This window comes from Poecilia mexicana, unplaced genomic scaffold (assembly GCF_051168715.1).
Source record: "Poecilia mexicana isolate PSO_F unplaced genomic scaffold, ASM5116871v1 scaffold_22, whole genome shotgun sequence".
Lineage (NCBI taxonomy): Eukaryota > Metazoa > Chordata > Actinopteri > Cyprinodontiformes > Poeciliidae > Poecilia > Poecilia mexicana.
Genome location: NW_028263391.1, coordinates 21,413,450 through 21,435,480, shown reverse-complemented (window position 1 = coordinate 21,435,480; position 22,031 = coordinate 21,413,450). Strand labels below are relative to the sequence as shown.

The 22,031-nt window shown below is 37.0% G+C and overlaps 1 protein-coding gene across 1 annotated transcript; it reads right to left on the bottom strand.

Annotated features, from left to right (window-relative positions):
• Position 1: 1 nt before the first annotated feature.
• On the bottom strand, positions 2–21,620 carry hif1aa (hypoxia inducible factor 1 subunit alpha a). Its single transcript, XM_014987877.2, has 15 exons — positions 21,317–21,620; positions 10,340–10,530; positions 9,026–9,177; positions 8,237–8,321; positions 7,507–7,616; positions 6,087–6,283; positions 5,901–6,007; positions 5,566–5,713; positions 5,155–5,474; positions 4,604–4,812; positions 4,407–4,529; positions 3,472–3,728; positions 2,801–2,900; positions 2,634–2,724; positions 2–1,464 (listed from the first exon to the last, which is right to left on the bottom strand). The coding sequence occupies exons 1-15, from the start codon at positions 21,346–21,348 to the stop codon at positions 1,301–1,303; spliced, it is 2,286 nt and encodes a 761-aa protein (XP_014843363.2). The 5' UTR covers positions 21,349–21,620; the 3' UTR covers positions 2–1,300.
• Positions 21,621–22,031: the final 411 nt, after the last annotated feature.

Sequence of the window (22,031 nt, the reverse complement as noted above, 5' to 3'; positions counted from 1 at the left end):
GTTTTTTTTTATTAAAGCCATTTATTGTTAAACAGCAAAAACAAAGCATGAGAGACTCAACACTATGGCAAGGAAGAATGGTATTTAAACTACCATTTAACAGAGCAAATAAGCCCGTCTGGTCACAACTGTTGCTATGACGACAACGATTACACAAGGAAAGAAAAATAGGAAAAATCGCACCTATTCGAACTGCTTTGAGTTCCTCAGACTCGGCAATAAAACATGAAGTCTGTTCATGTAGAAGAGAAAAATAATCCCAATCCTGCATGAGGGAAATAAGTGAAAAAAGTGAGTAAAATTGAAGTTTCCCTGTCATATGTACAGCAACACACACACACACGCTTACAGTAAAGTAATAAAGTGACATGTACTGGACTGCTACACAGTTAAATGTAATTAGCTCACAGACGGCTATTAAAATGGAGAGAACATTCAAACCAGTTAAGGTTCAGAAAGATACGATCACACTGCAAAAACTATAAGTATTTTCTGCAAATATCTTAGTATGCTTAAATTAAGAAAACTAACTTACAAGTAACTTTTCAGCAAGATGAAAGCTTGTTTTAAGTCTACTACATAATATTATAACATGGAGAAAATGTCTTGTAATAAGTGAAAATCTACCAATGAAACCAGTCATTTTTATCAATATAAAGGGATTAAATTAAAACAATTTCCTATATCTTGCTGAACATTTACTCGCAAGTCAGTACACTTGAAATAAGACGATATTAAGATGTTTACACTGAAAATGAGAAGAAAAATACTTTGATTTTGTGTTTTTGCAGTGCAGACTTTAGGACTAAAGACGTCAGTTTGGTACTACAACAAGTATGGGAAGAAAAAAAACATGTCCATTAGATCTACATCTACTTTAAAAAGGCTTAATATATATTGCTGGTAATATTTTTTTCTTTAAGAAAATATAAGTTGTGCGACTGAAGCTTACAATACACTGCTGGCAGTAACGCCAGGCTCTGTGGTGACCCGCTGGAGAGGGGTCATCGGTGAAGGCGCCATGTGTGGAGAGACTCCCCGGAGGAGGAGGAGGAAGAGGAGAGGAGGAAGAAATGAGAACGAGTTGACATCTGACAATCCCTCGAACTGAAACCAAGACGCTGCTGTCGCCGTGGAATGCTGCAAATATCACATAAGGTGCACAAACAGCAGCCGGACTAACGTCAAACTCCAACAGATGCATAAATAAATGGCAGTGGGGGTCAAAGGGCAAAAAGAAGAGTCACAATGTGAGGGCATAATTGTAGTGTCCAGTCTAGTCCAGAAGTGAAGTCCTGACTCAGATGACGTGGTCCAGAGCGCGTAGAAGCTCCTCCCCCTGCAGCAGGTACTGGCGGCCCTGCAAGGGGGCGTTCACCTCGCAGTCGTAGCTGGTGAGCTGCGGCAGCGAGAGGAGGGAGCCGCCGCCGTCCGAGGTGGTGCCCAGCAGCCGGCTGGCCAGATCTGGACCGTAGAGAGTCCCGTTAGCAACAGCTAACAACTACTCTGACGATTAATCGATTACTCTGACGATTAATCAACTACTTTGACGATTAATCGACTACTCTGACGATTCATTTGATGTTTGACTGTTCTCACTATTAATAAACTGTTCTGACAATTAATTGACTAAATTGACAATTAATCTACACTTTTGACAATCGACTATTCTGGTGATCTATTAATCTGACGTTTAATTGGGTTAAAAAATTGGCACATTCCACAAATTTTTCTTTCATCACTTAAGCCTTTTTACAAAATATTTTAAAATTGTTGAAAGTAGAGATGCACCAATCCACTTTTTTCACTTCCGATACCGATATCTGAGGTTTAGCATCAGCGGCTACCTAAAAACTTTGCTGAATTTACTTGTTTTATTTTTAGTCAGACATAAATGTACTGAATTACAAACTTATTTGACAACTCTGCACCAGTACAGTTAAATACACCAATAGCTTCTCAAGTTTGGTCAAAGACATAAAAACAGCTTTAATTTGTTCAGTCGGTGCAATTGGGAGATTAACAGCTAATATAAAATAAATAAATGATAAACTGACAAAAACAATCGACTGGGCAAATGTAAAACTAAACTGCAACAAACTTTCTTCCAAATGGTTCAGAAAATATAGCTAGGAATTATAATTTGAAATAAGTGATAAAGTATAACATTGTTTAGAGCACCACATAGAAATAGACTGAGTAGATCTCCCTTTATGCATCGAGAACATTGTCACTTATACCTGATCTAGAATTTTCTGCAATATCATGACCAATACGGACATTTATATCGGATCGGTGCATCGCAAATTAAAAGACAAATAAATAATTCAATTCATTTAAAAAAAAAATATATACATTTTAGGGCTTAAATGCAACAGGTGAGTGAAATCGGATCAGGTGAAATTAAAACGAGTGTTTGGTGAAACATTTTCAGACAAACGTCTTAAATGCAAAATGTGTAAATGTTTTGGTTTAATTACTGCTACTGACGTTTTGTTCATTCATCAAATGGCCTTTTTGAGTCTTTATACTCCAGTTAACGATTAATCGATTATTAAATCATTTGACAATCATTTCAGTCGTCGATTCATTACGATTAATCGTTTCAGCCCTACGGTTTCCATGTTGTTCACCTGAAGGCAGTAGAAGAATGGTCCTGGTTGCTCCCAGCTCTGTCGCCTTCAGCTTTTTGCCCTTCTCAGGTTGCTCTTGGGTCAAAGATCCCTGAAGACGACAAACGTTAAAAGTTTAAACACCATCCTGTAAAAATGAAGCTCGTTAAATCGACTCCCTGACCAACCTGTTCCATGATCTCCTTCAGTTCACTCAGCTTTCTTTTCCGCTGGACGTTCAGAGCAGCCAGATTTCTGAGAGGAACCTCTTTCTCCGGCTGTGCCACCCTGAAGTTCAACAACATCAGCCGTTACCATGGTGACTGACTGCCGTCTCAGAGCTCTGGTTTTAAGACTACGTTTCCCAGAATTGAAGTCCTCTTAAAATTACTACTATTCTCCTAATATCATGACTTTATTCTGGGACTACTAAGACTTTTATTCTTGTATTATTTCAACTGTACGGTCATGTGACTATTCTCGTATTACTGTGTCTGTATTGTAATATTATGACTTTAAGTTTGACCATTAAAATTAGTCGTAAAATTGACCGGAATTGAAAGTTCAAATAGACAGAAGTTGTAAAACAAGATGGCCGCCTTGGGCGACATCACTCTGAACTATGGAAACCTAATAATTAAATTTTCAAAAAATAAAAATTTGATTAATCGTTAGTCAATTAATCGACATTAAAAATAGATTAATCAATAAATATATGAATTTATAGATGTCTATTTCTGAACAGACTGGGAACTGGGAACACAATTTAGAAATAAAGACCCACCAGAAAGTGAAGCTTTTCCAGACTGGATGGGAATCAACCGCCCTAAAAGTTCATCTAGAAAAGAAAAGTAGTAACCTGATTGCCGCCACAGTGGCAGGAGGGGGCGTGCCGACGGGTTCTGGTGGAGCCGGAGAAGCCGTGCGACTCTCTGGCGCGCTGAACGGAGAGCTGGGATGGCTGTGGAGCTCCGGCGTGACGAGGACCGGGCAGCTCTCCAGGGCTTTGACTGGTCCACAAGACAGAGGCTCGTCAGGGCCGAGGCAGGGCAGCTGGAAGTCGTCGTCCATGGAGATGTACGGAGCGAACATCTCCAGCTCAGAGTCCTCCATCGCCTGGAGGGGGAGGAAATTCATGTTCATGCAGCTAAAGGTTATTTTTATTATCGATTAATCCAGGAACGTTTTGCTCCTGCAGCCAAAACCGGCAAATTAAAACTACAAAATTCACTAAATAAAAAATGCAGCAGCTTAGATTTTCCCCCCGTTTTTTAGTTTTAGATGTCCAATAATGAACAACATTTTCATTTTGGTTGGGACCTGATCAAAGTAATTTCAAGGGCCACAAATGGCCCACTTGCCACACTTTCAGCCCCCATGGATTGATCTATCGATTATTCTGATGATTAATCGGATAAATAAATTGGTATTCTGTACATTTTTCATTTATATAGTATACATAAAAATACACAAAAAACAAATTCCTTTTTAAATAATAAAATTGTCATTTATTGCCTAAAATGCAACAACATAGCATTCCTTGATCATTGTTTTTTTTAAATCTTAAATCAAAATTTTATTTATTTATTCTAATTTTGGCCTAATTACTGCAGTAACCAGGTTATTTCTCAATAGTTTTAGTCTGTATACTGCAGTTGATTACTAAATTAGTTGACAATTATTTCAGTAATCGATTAATCACGATTAATCGTTTCAGCCTACACATATTGTTTATAATTTCTCATTTCCACCTGAGATAAGGAACAGAAAACCACAGAATCTCCTGATCTTTACCTCCGTGTTGAAGGGAGTTTTGGGTTCTGGGTCGATGGCAAACAGCTTCTCCACCAGGTCCAGTTTAAAGTCTGAGTTCATTTCTGTGTCCATGGGGAAAGAGAAGCCCAGAGGATTGTCAACCTAAACAGAAACGGCTGCAGGTCAGTTCCTGTTCAACATGAGGCTCAGGAAGAACTTTAAGAAGTCAGTCGTACTTCTGAGGGTTTGTTGGGGGGTTTAGAGGGCAGCGCTGGAGCAAAGCTGTTAGGTTTTGCCTCCTCCTCAGCGGAGCTGCTGGCGGGCTCCAGCGGCTCGGTGGGCGCCAGAGGAGACAGAGGCAGTGGCAGCTTACCACCTGAAGAGGGCAGCATCACGTCGTTGTAGAGAGGGACGTCCTTCAGCAGGTGAGTCTCTGACTCTGTGCCTGAAAACAATCAGATCGTTTTAACTAACCGGATTGTAAACAGTCAGATGTGCTAAAATGCGAAAAACGATTACTTTAGTAATTGATTATTAAGGCGATTAATTGGATAAATTCTGCAGATTTTCATTTAACCACTTAAGTCTTTTTATACAGTGTTAGAAATACATTAATAGATGCACTCAATTTCAGACAATTACTTTGTTTTTTCAGCAGATTACCTGTTTTTTTTAGTCTGTATGCTCCAGTTAACGATTGACTGCTAAAGTAGTTGATTTATTTATTTTTTTTCCAATAACCAATTAATAGCAATTAATCGTTTGAGCAGTAAATGTGACTACGCACCGGGGCGGCTGAAGTCCAGGGAGATGATGGTGTCCCCGGCTGCCGGCGCCAGCAGCATCAGGGCGTCTGGATGCCCCTTCAGCAGGTTGTACAGACAATCCTGCTCCTGCTGCTTAATCACCAGATCCTGGAAGTTTAGGTGCAGCTTCTGCTCCGGGGTCTCCTCCTCCTCTTCCTCATCGTCCGCTTGGACAGCCTCGCTCTTCTTCACTTCAGCCTGGACTTCATCCTGCTGCTGCTGCTCCTCCTCCTCTTTCTTCACCGGCTTCATCTCCTGTGTCTGCTCCAGAGACAGGATCAGTTTCTCCTCCTGGATCCCGCTGCAGGACAGAACGATCAAACCAAACTGAGCTTCATCTCTAGTTGCGTTTTTCAAATTAAAATCTGCCAGTTTTGAAGCGTTTCAGGTACCTGAGCACAAAGTTGACGCAGACGACGCACTGAGGCTGCGAGTTCTTGTTGTTGTAGATGACAGTGGCCTGAGTTTCGACCCACACAAAGCCGCCTCTTTTCGCCAGCATCCGGTACTGACCTGTGGTGACCTGGCCCTTCGCAAACACTAACAACAGAAAACAAGATTCAGATTATAAATTATCATAAACATCAAATCCTGGGGCACAAACAAGGTCATAATCATTATTCCTGTATTTTTTAATTTTCTCTGAGTATGGCTCTAATAGTAAAAATCAAATAAATAACAATAAATTAAAGAGCTGATAAGAAGTGGATGTTTTTGTTGAGCTTACAGTGATGGTGAGTCTTGGTGAGATAGTCTGAGTCCAGAGCGTGGTAGTACTCGTACACAGAACGGTTCAGCAGGTCCTCTGGATCGTAACCCATCAGCTCAGTGATCCTGGAAACAAACCATGTGTTGCAGTACCGCCGCTGGGCAACAGATGTCGCTACTGGACCATGACAAAAACAGTCCTGACCTCTCGTCGCAGTATGTGAACTTCATGTCCATCGTGTGGCGGCTGAGGAAGGTCTTGGTGTCCAGAGGAACCTCGATGTTGGAGGGGTGAGGGATCGGGTCGCAGATCAGAACCAGGTATGGCACCGGCGGCTCCTTGTGGCCGTCGGCGCTCTGCTCGCTGCTGTGAACGCGCACGTGACCCGAACAATGCAGCACCTGCAGAAAACCACAGGAAAGTCAGATTTCTCCTCAAACAGCTTCAAAACTAACATGGAGGATAAATGAGCCGGGCTAGGACGACTTTCAAAGTGGTCAAAAGTCTGGAAGAACTTAAAGATATTTTTGAAAAAGTTTCGATTAGGACTGAAACGATTAATCTGATTAATCAATTATTGAAATGACTAATTTAGTAATCGATTAATTGCTAAACTGCAGCATGCAGACTAGTAAAACTGTAATTTGCTGAAACAACATCACACCCAGAGAAGTCAGTAAGTCAAAACTGTATAAAAGATTTTTTTTACTTAAGACAAAAAAATGTAAACATGTTCCACCCAAAACTTGACATAATTTTAGCTTCGTTTGGCTCAAAAATATCTCACTAATCATCTTTTGATTTCCAATTTAAAAAAAAAACAGTTTAATCCTACAAACACCCAGAGGAGCAGCTCGATCTGCAGGAAGTTTTATAAAACATAATTCATATTCACCAAACTGAAACAGTTTCATATCATCAGGTTTTGTGTAGGAATTAACTACATTTAGTTACAACTACTTGAATGTTTTGGAAAACAATTACTTTTACTCCATTGTACTTTTTACTTTAGTAAAATTTCTGGATTTTCTACCCACTGAATGAAGAACAAACATGTTTTAACCAAAAACCCACCAGACCCAGACACACACCTGCAGTTTTTAATTAAAAGAATCTGATTTGGAAAAACTTTCTCTAGCCTGATTTTTTGTTATTTATATAAATTATTGTCATTTTGATATTTAAAATACCAAAATTTCCACCAAACTTTATATTTGGGTAATTTTTAAACATGAAATGATTGATAATTTGATCAGTTACTCAGTACTTGAGTAGACTTTTTACAGAATACTTTTTATTTTTAAGTAATTTCTTGAACAGCTACTTTTTGCTTTTACTTTAGTAAAGATATTTTGAAGTATTTTCTCTTTCTTGGGTAATTTTTGGGAACTCTACCCACCTCTGGTTGTTATGCAGCTCCAGTTTTGCAGCCATGACAGCTGCAGTGAAACAGAAAAGCTTCAAAGCACTTTCTGAAAGCTTAATGTGATTTTTGAGAGCATAACCGAGTTACCACTTCAACCTGAAGCTTTATTAAAATCCTCCTTTTCAAAATCTAATCAACCTGCAGCAGGAGACAGACTGCTTAAATCTTTAATGCTTCTCTGCAGATATTTCCCTTTACCTTCCACGTGGCGGACTTCACGTTGACGGTGCGCCCCCGGCTCGTCAGCGTGCATTTCATCCGCAGAAAGAAGCTGCGCTCTGTACTCGGTTCCTTGACTTTCTTGGAGCCTGTGGCACAAAAAAAGAAAAGAAATGGAGTCGGTTAAGAGTCGTAAAAGAGCAACGAGGGTTTTTATCTCCAACTACCAACGGTTTTATGGGTTTTCTTTACAACTGCAACCTGCTGATCTCGTTTGCATAAAGAGAAGACATAAAAGTTTAAAGGTTTTGCTCTGTGGCGAGACTAAAAAAAGAAAAAAAAAACAGAAAAAGGAAGTGGAGTTGCAGCTACAACTCAGTCAGATTTAAATGAGACGTGAAACTAGAGATGCACAGATCTAAAATCTATAAGTTTGATCCCTAAGGGGAGATCTATTCAGTCTAGTTCTATGTTTCATGCTCTGATTCATTATTTCTAATTTCACTTTTTTTAACCATTTGAAATAATGTTTGTTGGTTTATTTTTACGTTTTGTTTTGTCAGTTTCAGTTTATTTACTTTAAAATGGCTTTTATACAACTAATTCCACTGACTGAACAAAGTAAAATAGATTTTTTTGAGGTTATTGGTGCATTTAATTGAGCTGTACTGGTGCAGAGTTACCAAATAAAGGTGTAATTCATTACATTTAAAAATAAAACAGGTTTCAAGTCAATCCAGCTCCGTTTTTTGAAGAGAGACTTGCTCACCGCTTCTGTAGACCAGCATCTCTCTCAGCTCCTCCTGGTCGCAGGGATGCGTGAAGTCAAACACGCTGTGTCCAATCAGGTCGAACTGCAACATTTCAGGCAGACATGAACGAGTTATTTCACCTGCACTGCAAAAACACAAAATCTTACCAAATATTTGGTCTAATTTTTAGTGCACCTGAAATAAGACAAAACTGACCTACAAGCAACTTTTCAGAGTTTGTTTTAAGAATATGCATCCTTACTACATGTAGTAAAAGTCAAATTACTGTTAGGATTTTAGTAATTGCTAAGTAAAAATAGATAATGAGGTCTTGCACTGCGAAAACGCAAAGTCTTACCAAGTAACTTTGGTCTAGTTTGTAGTGCAAATATCTCAGTACACTTGAAGTATGTAAGCCAGAAATACTGGCTTGTTTCAAATGAATAATTCCTTAATATTAATGAAAAAGTGCTGGTTCCATTGTTTCACTTATTACAAGATATTTTACCCATGTTATATGCAAAATAATCTGCCAGTGGAACTAGGACTTTATTTAATCAATATAAAAGGAATTATTTTATTAAAATAAAGCTTCAATGTCTTGCTGAAAAGTTATGTATAAGCAGGTTAGGTCTTATTTCATGCTTCCTAAGATACTTGCACTAGAAACTAGACCAAAAATACTTGGTAGGATTTTGTGTTTTTGCAGTGTTTATGACCTTGAAGTGTTCGGTTGGAAAACATAAATCATTTGGTCTCCATTTATTTACCAGATTTCAACATAAAGTCACGTGAAACGGACCGACCTGTGCCAGGCCGAGGCACTTGTTGACGTTTTCTGAGATGTAGATCATGTCTCCGTCTTCAGACAGAACCACCAGGAAGCCGTCTAAGGCCTTCAGGTAGGAGCCGTTTAGCTGGATGTCCAGCTCTGTTGTCTCCTCTGCCACTGGCTCATCTGGAAGAGATAAGGAGGCAAAATTAAAAAAAATTAGATTATGCAACCGTAACCAGAAACTGAAACATTTACTCACACGGCGCAGAAATAACAGACTGATTTATCTGCAGAATGAAGATATTTGAGTTGATTTTCTTGGTTATTTACATTTAAACGTGTAATTAGTGTGTCAATGTTGGCCAACTTGAATTAGTTTACTGTGATTTTTCTTTTTCTAGTTTTACCTTCTTGATTATACACAAAATTTTAATTAAATCTATAAATCCTTAAAGATCAAAACCATAAAAAAAGATCTTGGACTGGAAGATCTTTCTTATTAAAAGAAAAAACAATTTTAAAATTTTTATGGTCTTGAGTTGTTGGACAGATTTTTACTTTGTGGTCGGAGGGCCGATCAGAATCATTTCAACGGCCACAAACGGCCCACGGGCCGCACTTTGGACACCCCTGCTCTATGTGATCAGGGCTTATACTGAGATTACTTTGCAGTTAACTGAATTTATTTATAAATTTTTGTTTTGGGCTCTAAAGAATCTCCAAATTGAGTTAATTTTGAGAAAAACTTTTATCTTGAGAAAACCATCAGGAAAAATATGGAAAACATCCGCTCTGCTTCTGCAGCTTTGTGGTTAGAAACCATAACAGCTAAACAAATTCTGATTAGAATATTAATAAAAATTAAAAAAATCTTAATTATCTAGCATGCATCAAAACAATTTATTTGCTTTCTCATTTAATTTTCTGACCTAAAAACTGATTTTTAAAAATATTTTCTCTTTATGAGAGCACAAAAACTATGAATAAAAGTAAAAAATATGATTAAGTGGATTTACTGTGTCCAGTTTAGTCAAAAATAATCACATTTCTTCATGTCTTTGGTGCCAAGAAGAAGATTATTTCTGGACCTTTGACAGCAGCAACATTCAGTCATAGAAAATCGTTTTATCATAAAAAAATACGTTTAACTCCATCATGACATGGCGACATCAGCCACATCACCTTTGACCCCAGCTGTTGACTGAACCATGGAGTCTGCTACCATCTGCTCTACAGGTTAATATGGATGAGTAAGAAAAGAAATGCAGATTCTGTGTTTGTAATCACAGCCGCTGAGCCGAATGTTTCGCTCTGATGCGTTGGCGCTTCGCCAGCGGCTACTGACCGATGCAGAGCAGCTTCTGCATGCGCAGGTAGCTGATGGTCAGCCTCATGACGGAGGCCTTGTCCAGGTTGGAGCTGGTGCTGTGGGGGATGGGCAGCTGCTTGGACAACTCGTAGAAAACCTCCGACTCCTTCCCGCGACGGCATCGCGCCGCGTCCCTCGATTTCTCCTTCCTGCGCTCCGAACTCACCCTGCGTGGAAAAAGGCCGTGGATCAGTCACAAAAACACGTTCTGGGTTCCTCAACGAGTTTGGAAAGACGCAGAAAATAATCGACTCTACAGAGAATCGCATTTCCTACTCGATTCAAAATGCTCAAAGAACAATTTCAGAAAATGTTTAGTATATTGAAGATGGCATTATGCATCCACTCACCTGCTGTTCATATCTCAGATAATTATTTGATATTTTGCTATTCAAGAAAAAGCCAGGCAGCTAAGCTAACCTAATACACAAACCTATTTTGTTTAAATATAAATTGACAGAATTAGATGCAGAATGGAAAATAAATCAATTAAAATGAGCTCAATAATTTCCATTTGCATAATGTATTATTTTTCTCTCTTTCTACCAAAAACTGGATGATAAAAGTCTTCAGTAAATGAAAACAGTTACTTTCCAGGCTGTTATGTCAGGATTTTATTGTTTTTATGTTTTTTATGCTTCAAATACTTTAAGGTTGATCTTTATTGTACAGAGCTTTATGATTTTATGTCTGTGAAAAGCGTTTTATAAATAAACTTTACTGACAATCTGGTGCTTTGATCTCTACTAATCTTTTTTTAATGAATTTTGTTTACAGGCACTTTATTATTTATTTATTTGTTCTGTTTTATATATTTTAGATATTTAAAATGTCTTCCAGTTCCAGTGTTAAAATGTTCATTAGAGTTTAAAGTTTATTCTTTGAGAATGTGTTCTTGCATTATTATGCCGTTACCATTATATTAGTTAAAATGTCTCAAAATTACAATATTATCGTTTACCACAATAACTTCTGGGACAATTATAGTATGTGTGGAACCTTGTAGAATTGTCTTGAATGTATTTTCCTCATTAGTCACATAATTTAAACAATCTTTAGACCGATTTAATTGAAAAATTGGTTTCTGAATCAAATAGTGACCCTAAATAAAAAAATTGGAATCCAAATTTGCATCTCTAGCAAACAGCTACAACAGCATCTTCAGAAACATCATCAACCCACAGATGTGATTTACCAAAAGGAGAAGCGCAACACCAATCGTTGTAACATTTCCAGGAAGAAACGGAGAAGACAGAAACCTGCAAAGTTCTGACAGATTAATCACATTCTGCAGCATCAATGACCCCAAAAAACAAGATCTCCAGATAAAAACTTTGCAGCTCAAGACGAAAAGCTTTGATTCTTTTCTTTTGATTCTGAAAAGCTTTGATTCTTTCCTTTTGATCCTGAGATTTTACAGCACTTCGGAAACCCCATTTAGACGACACTGGAGCTGCACCAAAACCAGAAGTACAACAGTTTAAAAAGCTCTCTGCAACCAAACGCACATCCAATTATAATCGATCCGGTGTGCACCAGCAGCTCTGACCAAGGGCGTTATTGTTATTCTGAAACTGGAGCAGCTGATTAAAATTAGCAGAGCAACAGGAGACTTCAGGTTTAAAAGTGAAACTTTCCATTACACACGTGTGATGTTCTAACTGCTCTGCAGATAATTGGTCTGCTGAGATTAAAAGATTTTCAGGTCTGCGGCTTTGCTTCTCAGGAAGTCGCAGATCAGCTGCTGCCAAACATCTGGCAGATGCTACACAACGAGAACGCACTTTCACAGCTTCGACTGTCAACAATCATTTAAAACTAGGGCTGCAACTATTATTTTAGTGATCGAATAATCGATTAGACTGTCGATTAATCGACTGTTCTGGTGATTAATTAAATAGAAATTCAGTTAGGCACTTTAGCCTTTTTATACAATAGTAGAAATACATTAAAATATCCAAGTAAACAAATTATTCCATTCATTTTTATACAATAAAATGAACATTTTATTGAAGAAAATGCAATGACAGCATTCTTTTTGCGTATGCTAAGACATTTGTAGCATCTGCAGCTAATAAATATTCATTACGTTTGACTGAACATCAATACAGTGTATAGCTAATCTGGTGATTATTAATAATTGGGTAGCAAAAGGTACTTTTAAAAAATGTAAATCAAGCTGAAACTATGCTACTTGAGGAGTTCTGGGTGCAACATATTTCCAGGAAGAATGTAAAAAAAGTTAAATCTGCAGTAGGGCTAAAACAATTAATCAGATTAATTGTGCTTAATCGATTATTGAAATAATCATCAACTAATTTAGTAATCGATTAGTTAACTGGAGTATACAGACTGAAAAAAAGGCCAATTGCTGACAGAACAACACTCAGAGCAGTAATTAAGTCAAAACTATATGAAGAAAAAATATATTTTGCATTCAAGATGCTAAAACATATTTACAGACCAAGACTCGTATCCTACATGGAATATATATATTTATGTTTATATACCGTTTATCTTTTAGCAAGCTGTCTTTTTTTTGAGTCTGTGTGCTCCAGTTAATGATTAATCAATTACAAAATTAGTTGACAATTATTTCAATAATCGATTAATCACAGTTAATCCGATTAATCGTTTCAGCCCTATTGCAGATTGTATTTCAGAGCTACAATGATTTGCAGCTTCCTTTCCTACAGAAATCAGACTTCTTTATTTTGTAAAAACATTGTTTTGTTTATAATTGTCCAGGTAATATATAATCAATAACCAATTCATCATGATTAATCAGGTCAATCGTTCCATCCCTACTTAAGCCCTGTATTTTTCCCCCTCACCTCCAACCTGCACTCTCATAAAAACACATTCATATTCCACTGCAACCTCAGATTACACTGTGAGCTGGTGGCAGACCCGGGAGGCCATTTTGTGAAGCTGCTGTCTCAGCCTAATAGTCGACCTCTAAACATCCTCAAGAACTTTGGCCTCACAATAACAGCTGATAACTGCTGGCAGGGGTTCAAATTAAAATATTTCAGAGACAGAGACGTTATTAAATAACCTGAAACATTCCACTAACCTATAAATCTACTTATAGCAACACCAGGTGACTTGATTCCTGTGAGGTCAAAGCACCAAAAGGACTCCAGATCAGGTTTTTCCACCTTGCAGACTTTCAAACGTAACGCTTTTAATAAGATAGCAGTCGGATGCAGTAAAGACAAGAAGCTATTTCTGAAAGCCAGCGTAGAAGCCCGTTGTTACACAACAGTAATAATCCAGTCGACCTCAGCCAGCGGCTCTCCACTTCACATTTTTTGGTTTGCAATCCAACCTGCGTCAGCAAATACTTTATTTATCAAGGAGGGTTGAAATGTAAACAAAGTTTGAACTCGCAGATGTGACCAAGTGGATCAAAAGCTGCGGGAGGGGGAAAATAAATAAAAAATACACACCCCCCCCCATGAGAATCACCTTGACTGTTGTTTCCAGTGTTTGTGTATTCAGTTACTCTGTGCTGACCTGCTTCAGAGGAGAACTGCTCTCCCTATCGCTCCATCCTGCTTACAGTGATAAGAGTCGTCCCATTATATAACCCAAAGTGTAGAAACACTGTTGCACCCACAAGGGAGCAGACAAGGACACAGACAATGGGTTTTTCTGTGGTGTAACTATCAGGTAGATCAGATTAGCTTTTCCAGGAAACATGGTTGCCATTTACGCCAAACAAACTTATAGAAATTATAAGAGTTTGGTTGAGATTTAATTCAAAATTTGAAAAATACTCGTATCAGATTTATTATACTCAAATAATAAATCTGAAACCAACAGAGCATAACTGCAGGGTTTCCCCCAGCCTGGCGGGCAATCAGGCTTTACTTGAGCCCCCAACCAGGCTAAGCATTGCTTCTTTTTTTAAGTTTTTAAAAAATGTTTGCAGTTTTTAGACGTTATAGTTGGTCTTCCAATAACACATAATTATCAAGTAATATTTCCAAACTTCCTGTCAACTTTAAACATTTTTAAACTCAAAAACACGGTGGGCTGTTGGATGAATGACGGCCCAACCACCAGGCTTAGTAAGTTTTCTGGGGGGAAACCTTGATAACAAAGAACTGCCTGGCTGAGGGAACAACACTCTTCAGTGTGGATGGCTTTGCTGAGGGAAGAACAGTGAAAGCTCTCTACTTTCTCTATCAGTAGCTCCATTTGCATTAGCCTTAAAATTGCACAATTTGACATTTCAAACATAAATTCGCCTTATAGAAACAAGGCAATTTCGAAAAAAAACTCTTGTTTTTTATATAAAGTTTTGGTGATAGGATGAAGTGGGTTTTTTATCGTTTTGAAATTGATGTATTTCGCAAAACTGTAATGAAAACACTTCTTTCGCATCATGAGTCATGTGATCAAACCAGATGTTGCTACTGCGGGAAAAGACAAAGACGGCAGTAAATATAAAGAAGATGACCCTGCATGTTTTTTAATGACTTATTACTTAAACTTATTCACAAGTGAGTTTAATTGAGTTTCTAATTTAATGGAAACAACACAATTGCAAAACTGTGTTTTTTGAACTGTAGCGGAGTAACAACAAAGTTCTACGCAGATTTGTAATGGAAACGCAGCCAGTAAGTCGTTTGGTATATTAATTCAGCAGAATTGATTTGCAGCACTTTGGAGCTCTCACAATGACTTTTAATAATGTCAGTTATTTTATTTAGTCCGTTAATAAAAGAATAAAGAACCAATACATTTTAAAAAAAAATAGATATGTGGGTTTTAGCAGTTTTTCAATAATAATGTTGAATTTCCACTTCAACATTATTATACAAAAAGCACCAGTAAAACGTTTTCAAATCCACTTTTTTTTTTTTTAATAATTCACCACCATTATGTAGAAAATGTATCCATCCTCTTTCTGAAAATGTTTAACTTTATTCAAAAACCTTAAAAAAGGAATGTTGTAATTTCGGATATTTATCAAAAACTATAAGTCTAAGTCTATTAGAAGGGACATGTAACATTTGCATCTAAAAGAGTATTTTTAACTGGATTTAGAATAAAATGGCTTACAAGAAGTGTTTTTACCACAAGGTATTTAGACGTGTCAAGCTAGGAGAGAGAGCAGGACTTTCACTAGACAACAGGAAGGCTGCAGTTTCTCTAGTTTTAGTTTTTCAAACCAAATGTTTGGAAATGCTGGCAGATTTTTGAAGATCTTAAAGGTAAGGTCCATATTTAACTTTGCTAAAGATTCACAGTGGCTAAGGTTGTTTACAATTAAAATATTTACCCAACAGTGAAAGCTTCACGCCGACTGCTTTCCTACACACACTGTGCGACATCACCTCTCTTCCTAATATAAATAATTAATGACCACCCCCAAAAGGGAAGCTAAAAGAAAGAACAAATAAAATAGGTTGATGTTCTTCTCTCTTACAGATCAAAACGAGATCAAATCTGCCATAAACCTCATCGCTGCAATTTGCAAAACGAGTAAAAGTTACTTTAAAGATAGTAATTAATGGGTTTTTTATGTTCAAAAATGTCAAATGTTGATACGAGTAGCACTTGACTTCAATTTCAAACTAGTTTTTAGTTCTGCTTTTTTGAAAATGTACCAGCTTCTCTTTCCTTGCATCATGTTGCCTCTAAACTCAGAAACATGCCATAGATGCAGCAAGAAAATTAAAAACTATTTCTAAAAAAAGTCTTCAAAATCATAGTGAAAACAATTCTGCTATTTTTATGGTTGGTTTTTGTGTCCTATATGGCCGTGCACATAGAAAATGCAGTAAAAATTACCATTCATGATAATTTCTGACACATATTGGTGTAAAATATCTACTTGTGTGTGATTAAGGAGTCGAATCCTTCCTGATGTAAAACATCCAGACTTAAAATTAAGCATCTGTTTATCCTTCTGAACAATACAGCTGCTGCTGCTACATCCAAAAAACCACAAGCTGGGATTTAAGGACAGCTTAATCCAACTGACAAACGCCAACAGTAATCTGAATTATGAATCACTCAGCAAGTCGAGATCACAAGCTTTCAGTTAAACCGTCGTAATGTACAAACAGAAATCCTTTCAGTTCCCAAAGTGTTACCATCGAAAAAAAAAAAACTTTCATTTTTAACCAAATTAAAACTCGACTGAGGGAACAAATGAAGTTTCACTATAATCTGGAAATTAGTAATAAATCTATTAATCGCACAATAAATTAAAATAAGCACAATAATTTCCATTTGCTTGATTTATTCTCTCTCTTTGTACCAAAAACTAGATAACAAAAGTCTTCAGTCTGGTCTCGACTAGCTTTTCTTTTGAAGGATAATTTGTTTACAGATACATCATAATTAATGTTATTTGTCGTTTTGGTTATTTATTCTGGATATTTAAAATACCTTCCAGTTCCAGAGTTGAATTGAACCATTATATTAGTTGAAAATGGTCTCAAAACAATAATATTATTTATCGCAATAACTTCTGAGACAATTTATCAGCCAGCAAAATCAGTTACATATCGTAGCAACTTCTTAGACATTTAGTCAACTCTGCTGTTCATTAATAAATAGATCAATCTGTACAGTCACTAAAGAGTTAGGCACAGATAAGAGATGCAATGCATAACAGAAGTGACGCTTGAACTGGAAAAATAGATTAATGTGTGCATAGATTTTGTTCAACAGACTCTAAAGTCATCAATGTGAGGAAGGAAAGACGGAGTTACATTTAATATCATCCCTACTGGACGTCAAACATCGTTTCACCATGCATCCTTCCTAGCATTGTTTGAGACACTCTGAGCTAAATTTATCACAGATCAACAAGGTGCAAAACTAGCAGCTTTCTACTTTAATGTCTGTTACTGAAATGGGAACTGAAGACGCCCAAATTGGTTATTTGTTTTTCATCAAAATGTATGTTTATATTCTCTAAAATCTCATTAACGCGTCCCATACTTAGCTCTAACGTGTTGAACAAAAGTAGGTCATGTGCACACATTCATCAAATCAGCCACAAACCAAAACACATCTGCTCTGCGCCCACAAGAACCGGGTTTCTTGATCGTGTCGTAACCCGCCTGCTGCCTGAAAGCCTCTGAGCAAGCTGCTAATTGCCAGCCATTGAGCCACCACACACTTGGCCACTCCTATTGACGTCAAGTCCCTGTGATTAAGGGATGAGATGAGTCTTACCAAGACACCTCTCAGAAACCAGCTGAAACTGCAGCAAACCAGCCTGCAGCAGCGGCCCAAAACCCAACACGTATTAATTGTAATCAAAGTGGACGTTGACCCAAACAGACGATCGCGTTTCAGGTTCAGAGAGCGGCAAGTTGACAAAATAAAAACCCATCAGGCAACAGCTTGGGATGGAAAGGAAATGATCTGCAGGCCAATCTGTAACTTTTTCTCTATGTGGGAATCTTTTTAACTGGTTTCCTCTCCATCTGTTCTTATCTTTTAGTTTTCAGACTTTCTTCTTTTACTGCTCTCCAATTTGAGATATTTGCTTTCATTGCACTTTGTTTTCTCTCAGTTCTCTAATGGTCCGGCATTAATAATGCTCAAGCCTGTTGCAATAAGCAATTAATCACATGATAAATTAAAATTAACTTAATAATTACCAGTCTCATTATTCATTTTTTAAAGGTAATTCTGTTTACAGAAATGTAGATTATTTTGGATTTAATTGAAATGATTTATTTTCTTTAAAATTAAATATAGTTTAAGAAAAGAAAAGAATATATACATCTTCCAGTTCCAATGTTCAACGTTCTCTACAAAATTAAAATATTTTGCTCTTTGACGGGTCAATTTGCATAATCAATATTTTTAAATAGCCTCAAAGCAGCAATATTATCGTTTATCGCCATTTTTTGGCTAATTTAACGCCTAGCTAAATTTACTATCGACTAATCCTGCCAACAACTTAACGTTCTCACTCTTCTGTTTTAAAATTTGTACTTTTAACCAACATAGAAACATAGAAAGGATCTGTTCTACTGCTTCTCTTTTGTGCCAGGTCGCCTGGTTCTGGTTCTGCTGGAGGTTTCTTCCTGTTAAATGGAAGATCTTCCTTTCCAGTAGCTGTGTTTCCTTTACAAATGTGCGCAAAACTTTGTCAAGAGTTCGCTAATGATGGAAAAAAATTTTTTTGCAATTGTGTTGCTTCCATTAATTAAGAAAGACAATTAGAAATCAAACGTGACAAAGTTTGTTCACACAGTAAGTCATTAAAGATGCACCAATCCTCCTCCAACCACTTCCTGTCTTCTTCATCTTCGTGGTTTCAATCAGTGGAAACATCCTGTTGTTGATTCATGCGACTTGTGTAATGTAAAAAAAAAAAGTGTTTCCATCGTAGTTTTGCAAAATACAGCCAGAAAAGACTAAACACCAAGAATTTTTATCAAAAAATTTGTTTTTTCAAAATTGGCATGTTTCCATTAAGCAAATTTATATTAAAAATGTTAGATTGTGCAATAAATGCTGCAAGTCAATCTTATGGGTTCCCTTAGAAAACTTTTGAAACTAATTTGAATCGACTGACCCTGACTCACTGTTTCATAACTATCTGAAATGTTTGTGTGATTAAATTTAAATGACTTTTTCTCTCAAGATGATGTTTTTAATTGGACTAAATTGAATTATTGTGCACATTTTTACAACTTAATTGGTTACAACTAAAGGTGCAAAAATATTATTGTGGCCCTCGGTTTGCTTCTTTTACTGATGGCTCTCTGAAAATCCAATTAAAGGAAGTTTCTTCTGTTTTTGTCCACACATTTAACCCAAACATCCTCCCATGATTACTGTACAAACAAGCTAGAACTGAGAATATGTAGCAGGATACAGATTTGAAAACAGTATGTTAAACTTAACACCTCTCCCATGACTTTATAGTTTCAGCATGAATAAACAGGTTTCCCCATTCTACAGTCAATATTCATTGAAAAAAATGTATAAAACCAACACAGCTCAGCTCAAGTTACATCTGATGCAGGCAGCCAGGCCTGGCTAATATTTTGAGGAAACAACTACCCGTCTTTAGAGTTGGGATTGGACCATTTATGTTTCCAGCATTGTATTAAAGATGGCCGGATTCTGTCAAGTGAGACGAATCAATTCAAACAAAACTGTCAAAGATTTTTCTGATTTACGAACTTTGTTTTTCAGTGTTGCCTTGGAATCATGTCCCAGCAAAATGTCCAAATAGTTTGAATATTCAAATCAACAACAAAAGTCAAGCAAATGCAAAGCCAAAGGATTTTGTTAGTCAGTGTCCACCTAAAACTATAATTAATGCAACAACAACCAGTATTTAAAGCGTAAGAAAGCTTAGCTGGTTTGTGATCAGTAAATATAAGATCTGGGGTTCTTTTCTCCTTTTTGAAATGATTATTGTAATTTGTGACAAATTTGTATCGACAAATACATCTTTCAAGGTTTCTCCAGTGTTTTATAAGCCTGGCAGGCCACCAGGCTTTTATTGTTTACCCACCAGGCTTAGCTTAGCATTGATTATTTAAGTTTTTTTTTTAATGTTTGCATTTTTAAGACTTTATAGTTGGTGTTCAATCTGCCAATAGCACATAATTATAACAGTGGGTTGCTGGATGAATGATTGCAAAACGCCCCAACCACCGGGCTTAGTTTAGTGTTCTGGGGGAAACCTTGATCTTTTGTGCTTTTTCCTAATATCTCACACTTTTTTTTTTTAAATCAGAAATGCAACAACCAGGATTTTCATGGTAATGTTGATTTAAAATACGTACTTTATCATCAAATTATAAGGGTTCCTTAATAGATAAGGATTGTCACCCATTTATGAACAACATAATAATAATAATAATAATAATAATAATAATAATAATAATAAATAAACCTTTTACCTGAACTAAACTCAAAAAAAGTATTTTAAATTACATGCTGGGGATTGGTGCATTAAAATGGATTACTTTGGATGCATTTAATTAATATGCACAGAAAAAATGTATGTTTTTGTGTTGAATCTCTAGCTAATTGATTGGTTTCTTTAAATTTACACCTTAAAGAAATGTCTCTATACATAAGCTACATAGAAATGTTGAATGCATAGACAAATGCGTTAAGTTCAGTCTAAAACTCGTTTATAAGCAGTTACTAGTAGTTAACCTCTTGGGGATTTGATGTGAAAAACCCCTTGTCTGAATCTGGCCTTAAACTGCTGTATTAAGCTGAAACTCATTCACCTATTTCGGGAAGCTTCATCCGCTAAGCACCTGTGGTCAACATCTTGGCCTTTGGCACAACGTCAGCAGCCGTAAATAAGTTGTTTCTACCTTTTACTGGTGAGCAGATGTAATCCTACTAACAGAATTAACTTCTGGCTATTTTCAGTGGCTAAAACAAACAAAAATCCGCTTTTAAACTACTTTTTTGATCACACCTAAACTTAAAACTGTTAATATTTCAGCAGAAACTAAACACAGCTGTTCAGTGAACGCTGTCAAAGCCGCCACATTAATTCAAACATCTGCACAGATGAGTTCTTGGCTGAATACCGTCAAACAAATGTAAATAAAGCTCTTGTTGCATCAAGGCTAGCGCAATAATACGCAGAAAGCAGAAAAAGGTGACTAAAGCCTTAAATCAGACACATAGGTAAACGGGATAAACTGAATAAGCAATTAAGAATCTGAAATTAATATTTGTTAATGGTAACTTGTTTAAAATATAGTTTTTAATTGTGAAAAGCCGCTGTTAGCCGCATGCTAAAATGCTAGTCGCGCTAGCAGAGCACCGAGACGAATGAAGAGAGGAAACTAGCTCTTAACCTTGAAATTAAGGCCGTAATGTCACGCCTGGCAATAAAACGAAATCAAAACAAAACTCTAAAGCTCTCAAAGTGCCCTAAAAACCAGACTAACCAAAGAAGGCAGCATCAGCTAGCCGAGACATTACCTTTTCTTTTCAGGTATGATCGCTGTGTCCATGTCAGGACGGTTGGGCTGGAGTCGAGCCTCTCTTATCAGCGTCAAGCTGGACCCGCTCGCGTCGAGAAATCAACCAAAATGTCACTTTTTTACTGAAGTTACCCCGCAAATCCTCGGGTAGATCACATAAGAGTTCCTTCTGGGGTTGCTTAGTCCAAAAAGATCAAACTCTTCTCTGCTGAAAACGGAGGTTTTTGGTTAGTTTTTGCGAACAGAAGAAAATAGTGCCACGCTGTATAAGTGCTTTTTACCGAGACAATGTTGCCTCATGAAGGCTCCGCCCGCTGCCGCCGCGGGGGCGCGCAGTCACATGATTGTTCCACAGCGGGAACGCGCGCCGTCCATTCACAATAAATACTCTCACGATTAAAGCCGCTTCTAAGCAGAAAACTATACTCAAGTAAGAGTAGCACTACTTCAACATATTTTTACTCAAGTAGAAGTAAAAAGTAGCCATCCAAGAAATTACTGAAGTAAGAGTAAAACAGTAGTAAAAAGTCTACTGGAGTACTGAATAACTGATCAAATCAATCATTTCATATTTTAACTTTTGTATTTTAAAGATCAAACTGACAATAATTCATAAAAAATAACAAAAAATTTACTAATCAAGCAAAAGAACATTTTTCAAAATAAAAAACTTATGAACTTCAACAAAAATTGCAGGTGTGTGTTTGTGTCTG

Excerpts from the sequence above, each read along its gene's own strand:
- hif1aa (XM_014987877.2), bottom strand. The coding sequence starts at position 21,348 with ATGGACACAGCGATCATACCTGAAAAGAAAAG. Across the intron at positions 4,813-5,154 it reads CCTGGACTTCAGCCGCCCCG|GCACAGAGTCAGAGACTCAC; the intron begins GTGCGTAGTCAC and ends GATTGTTTTCAG. Across the intron at positions 2,725-2,800 it reads TGAAGGAGATCATGGAACAG|GGATCTTTGACCCAAGAGCA; the intron begins GTTGGTCAGGGA and ends TGTCGTCTTCAG.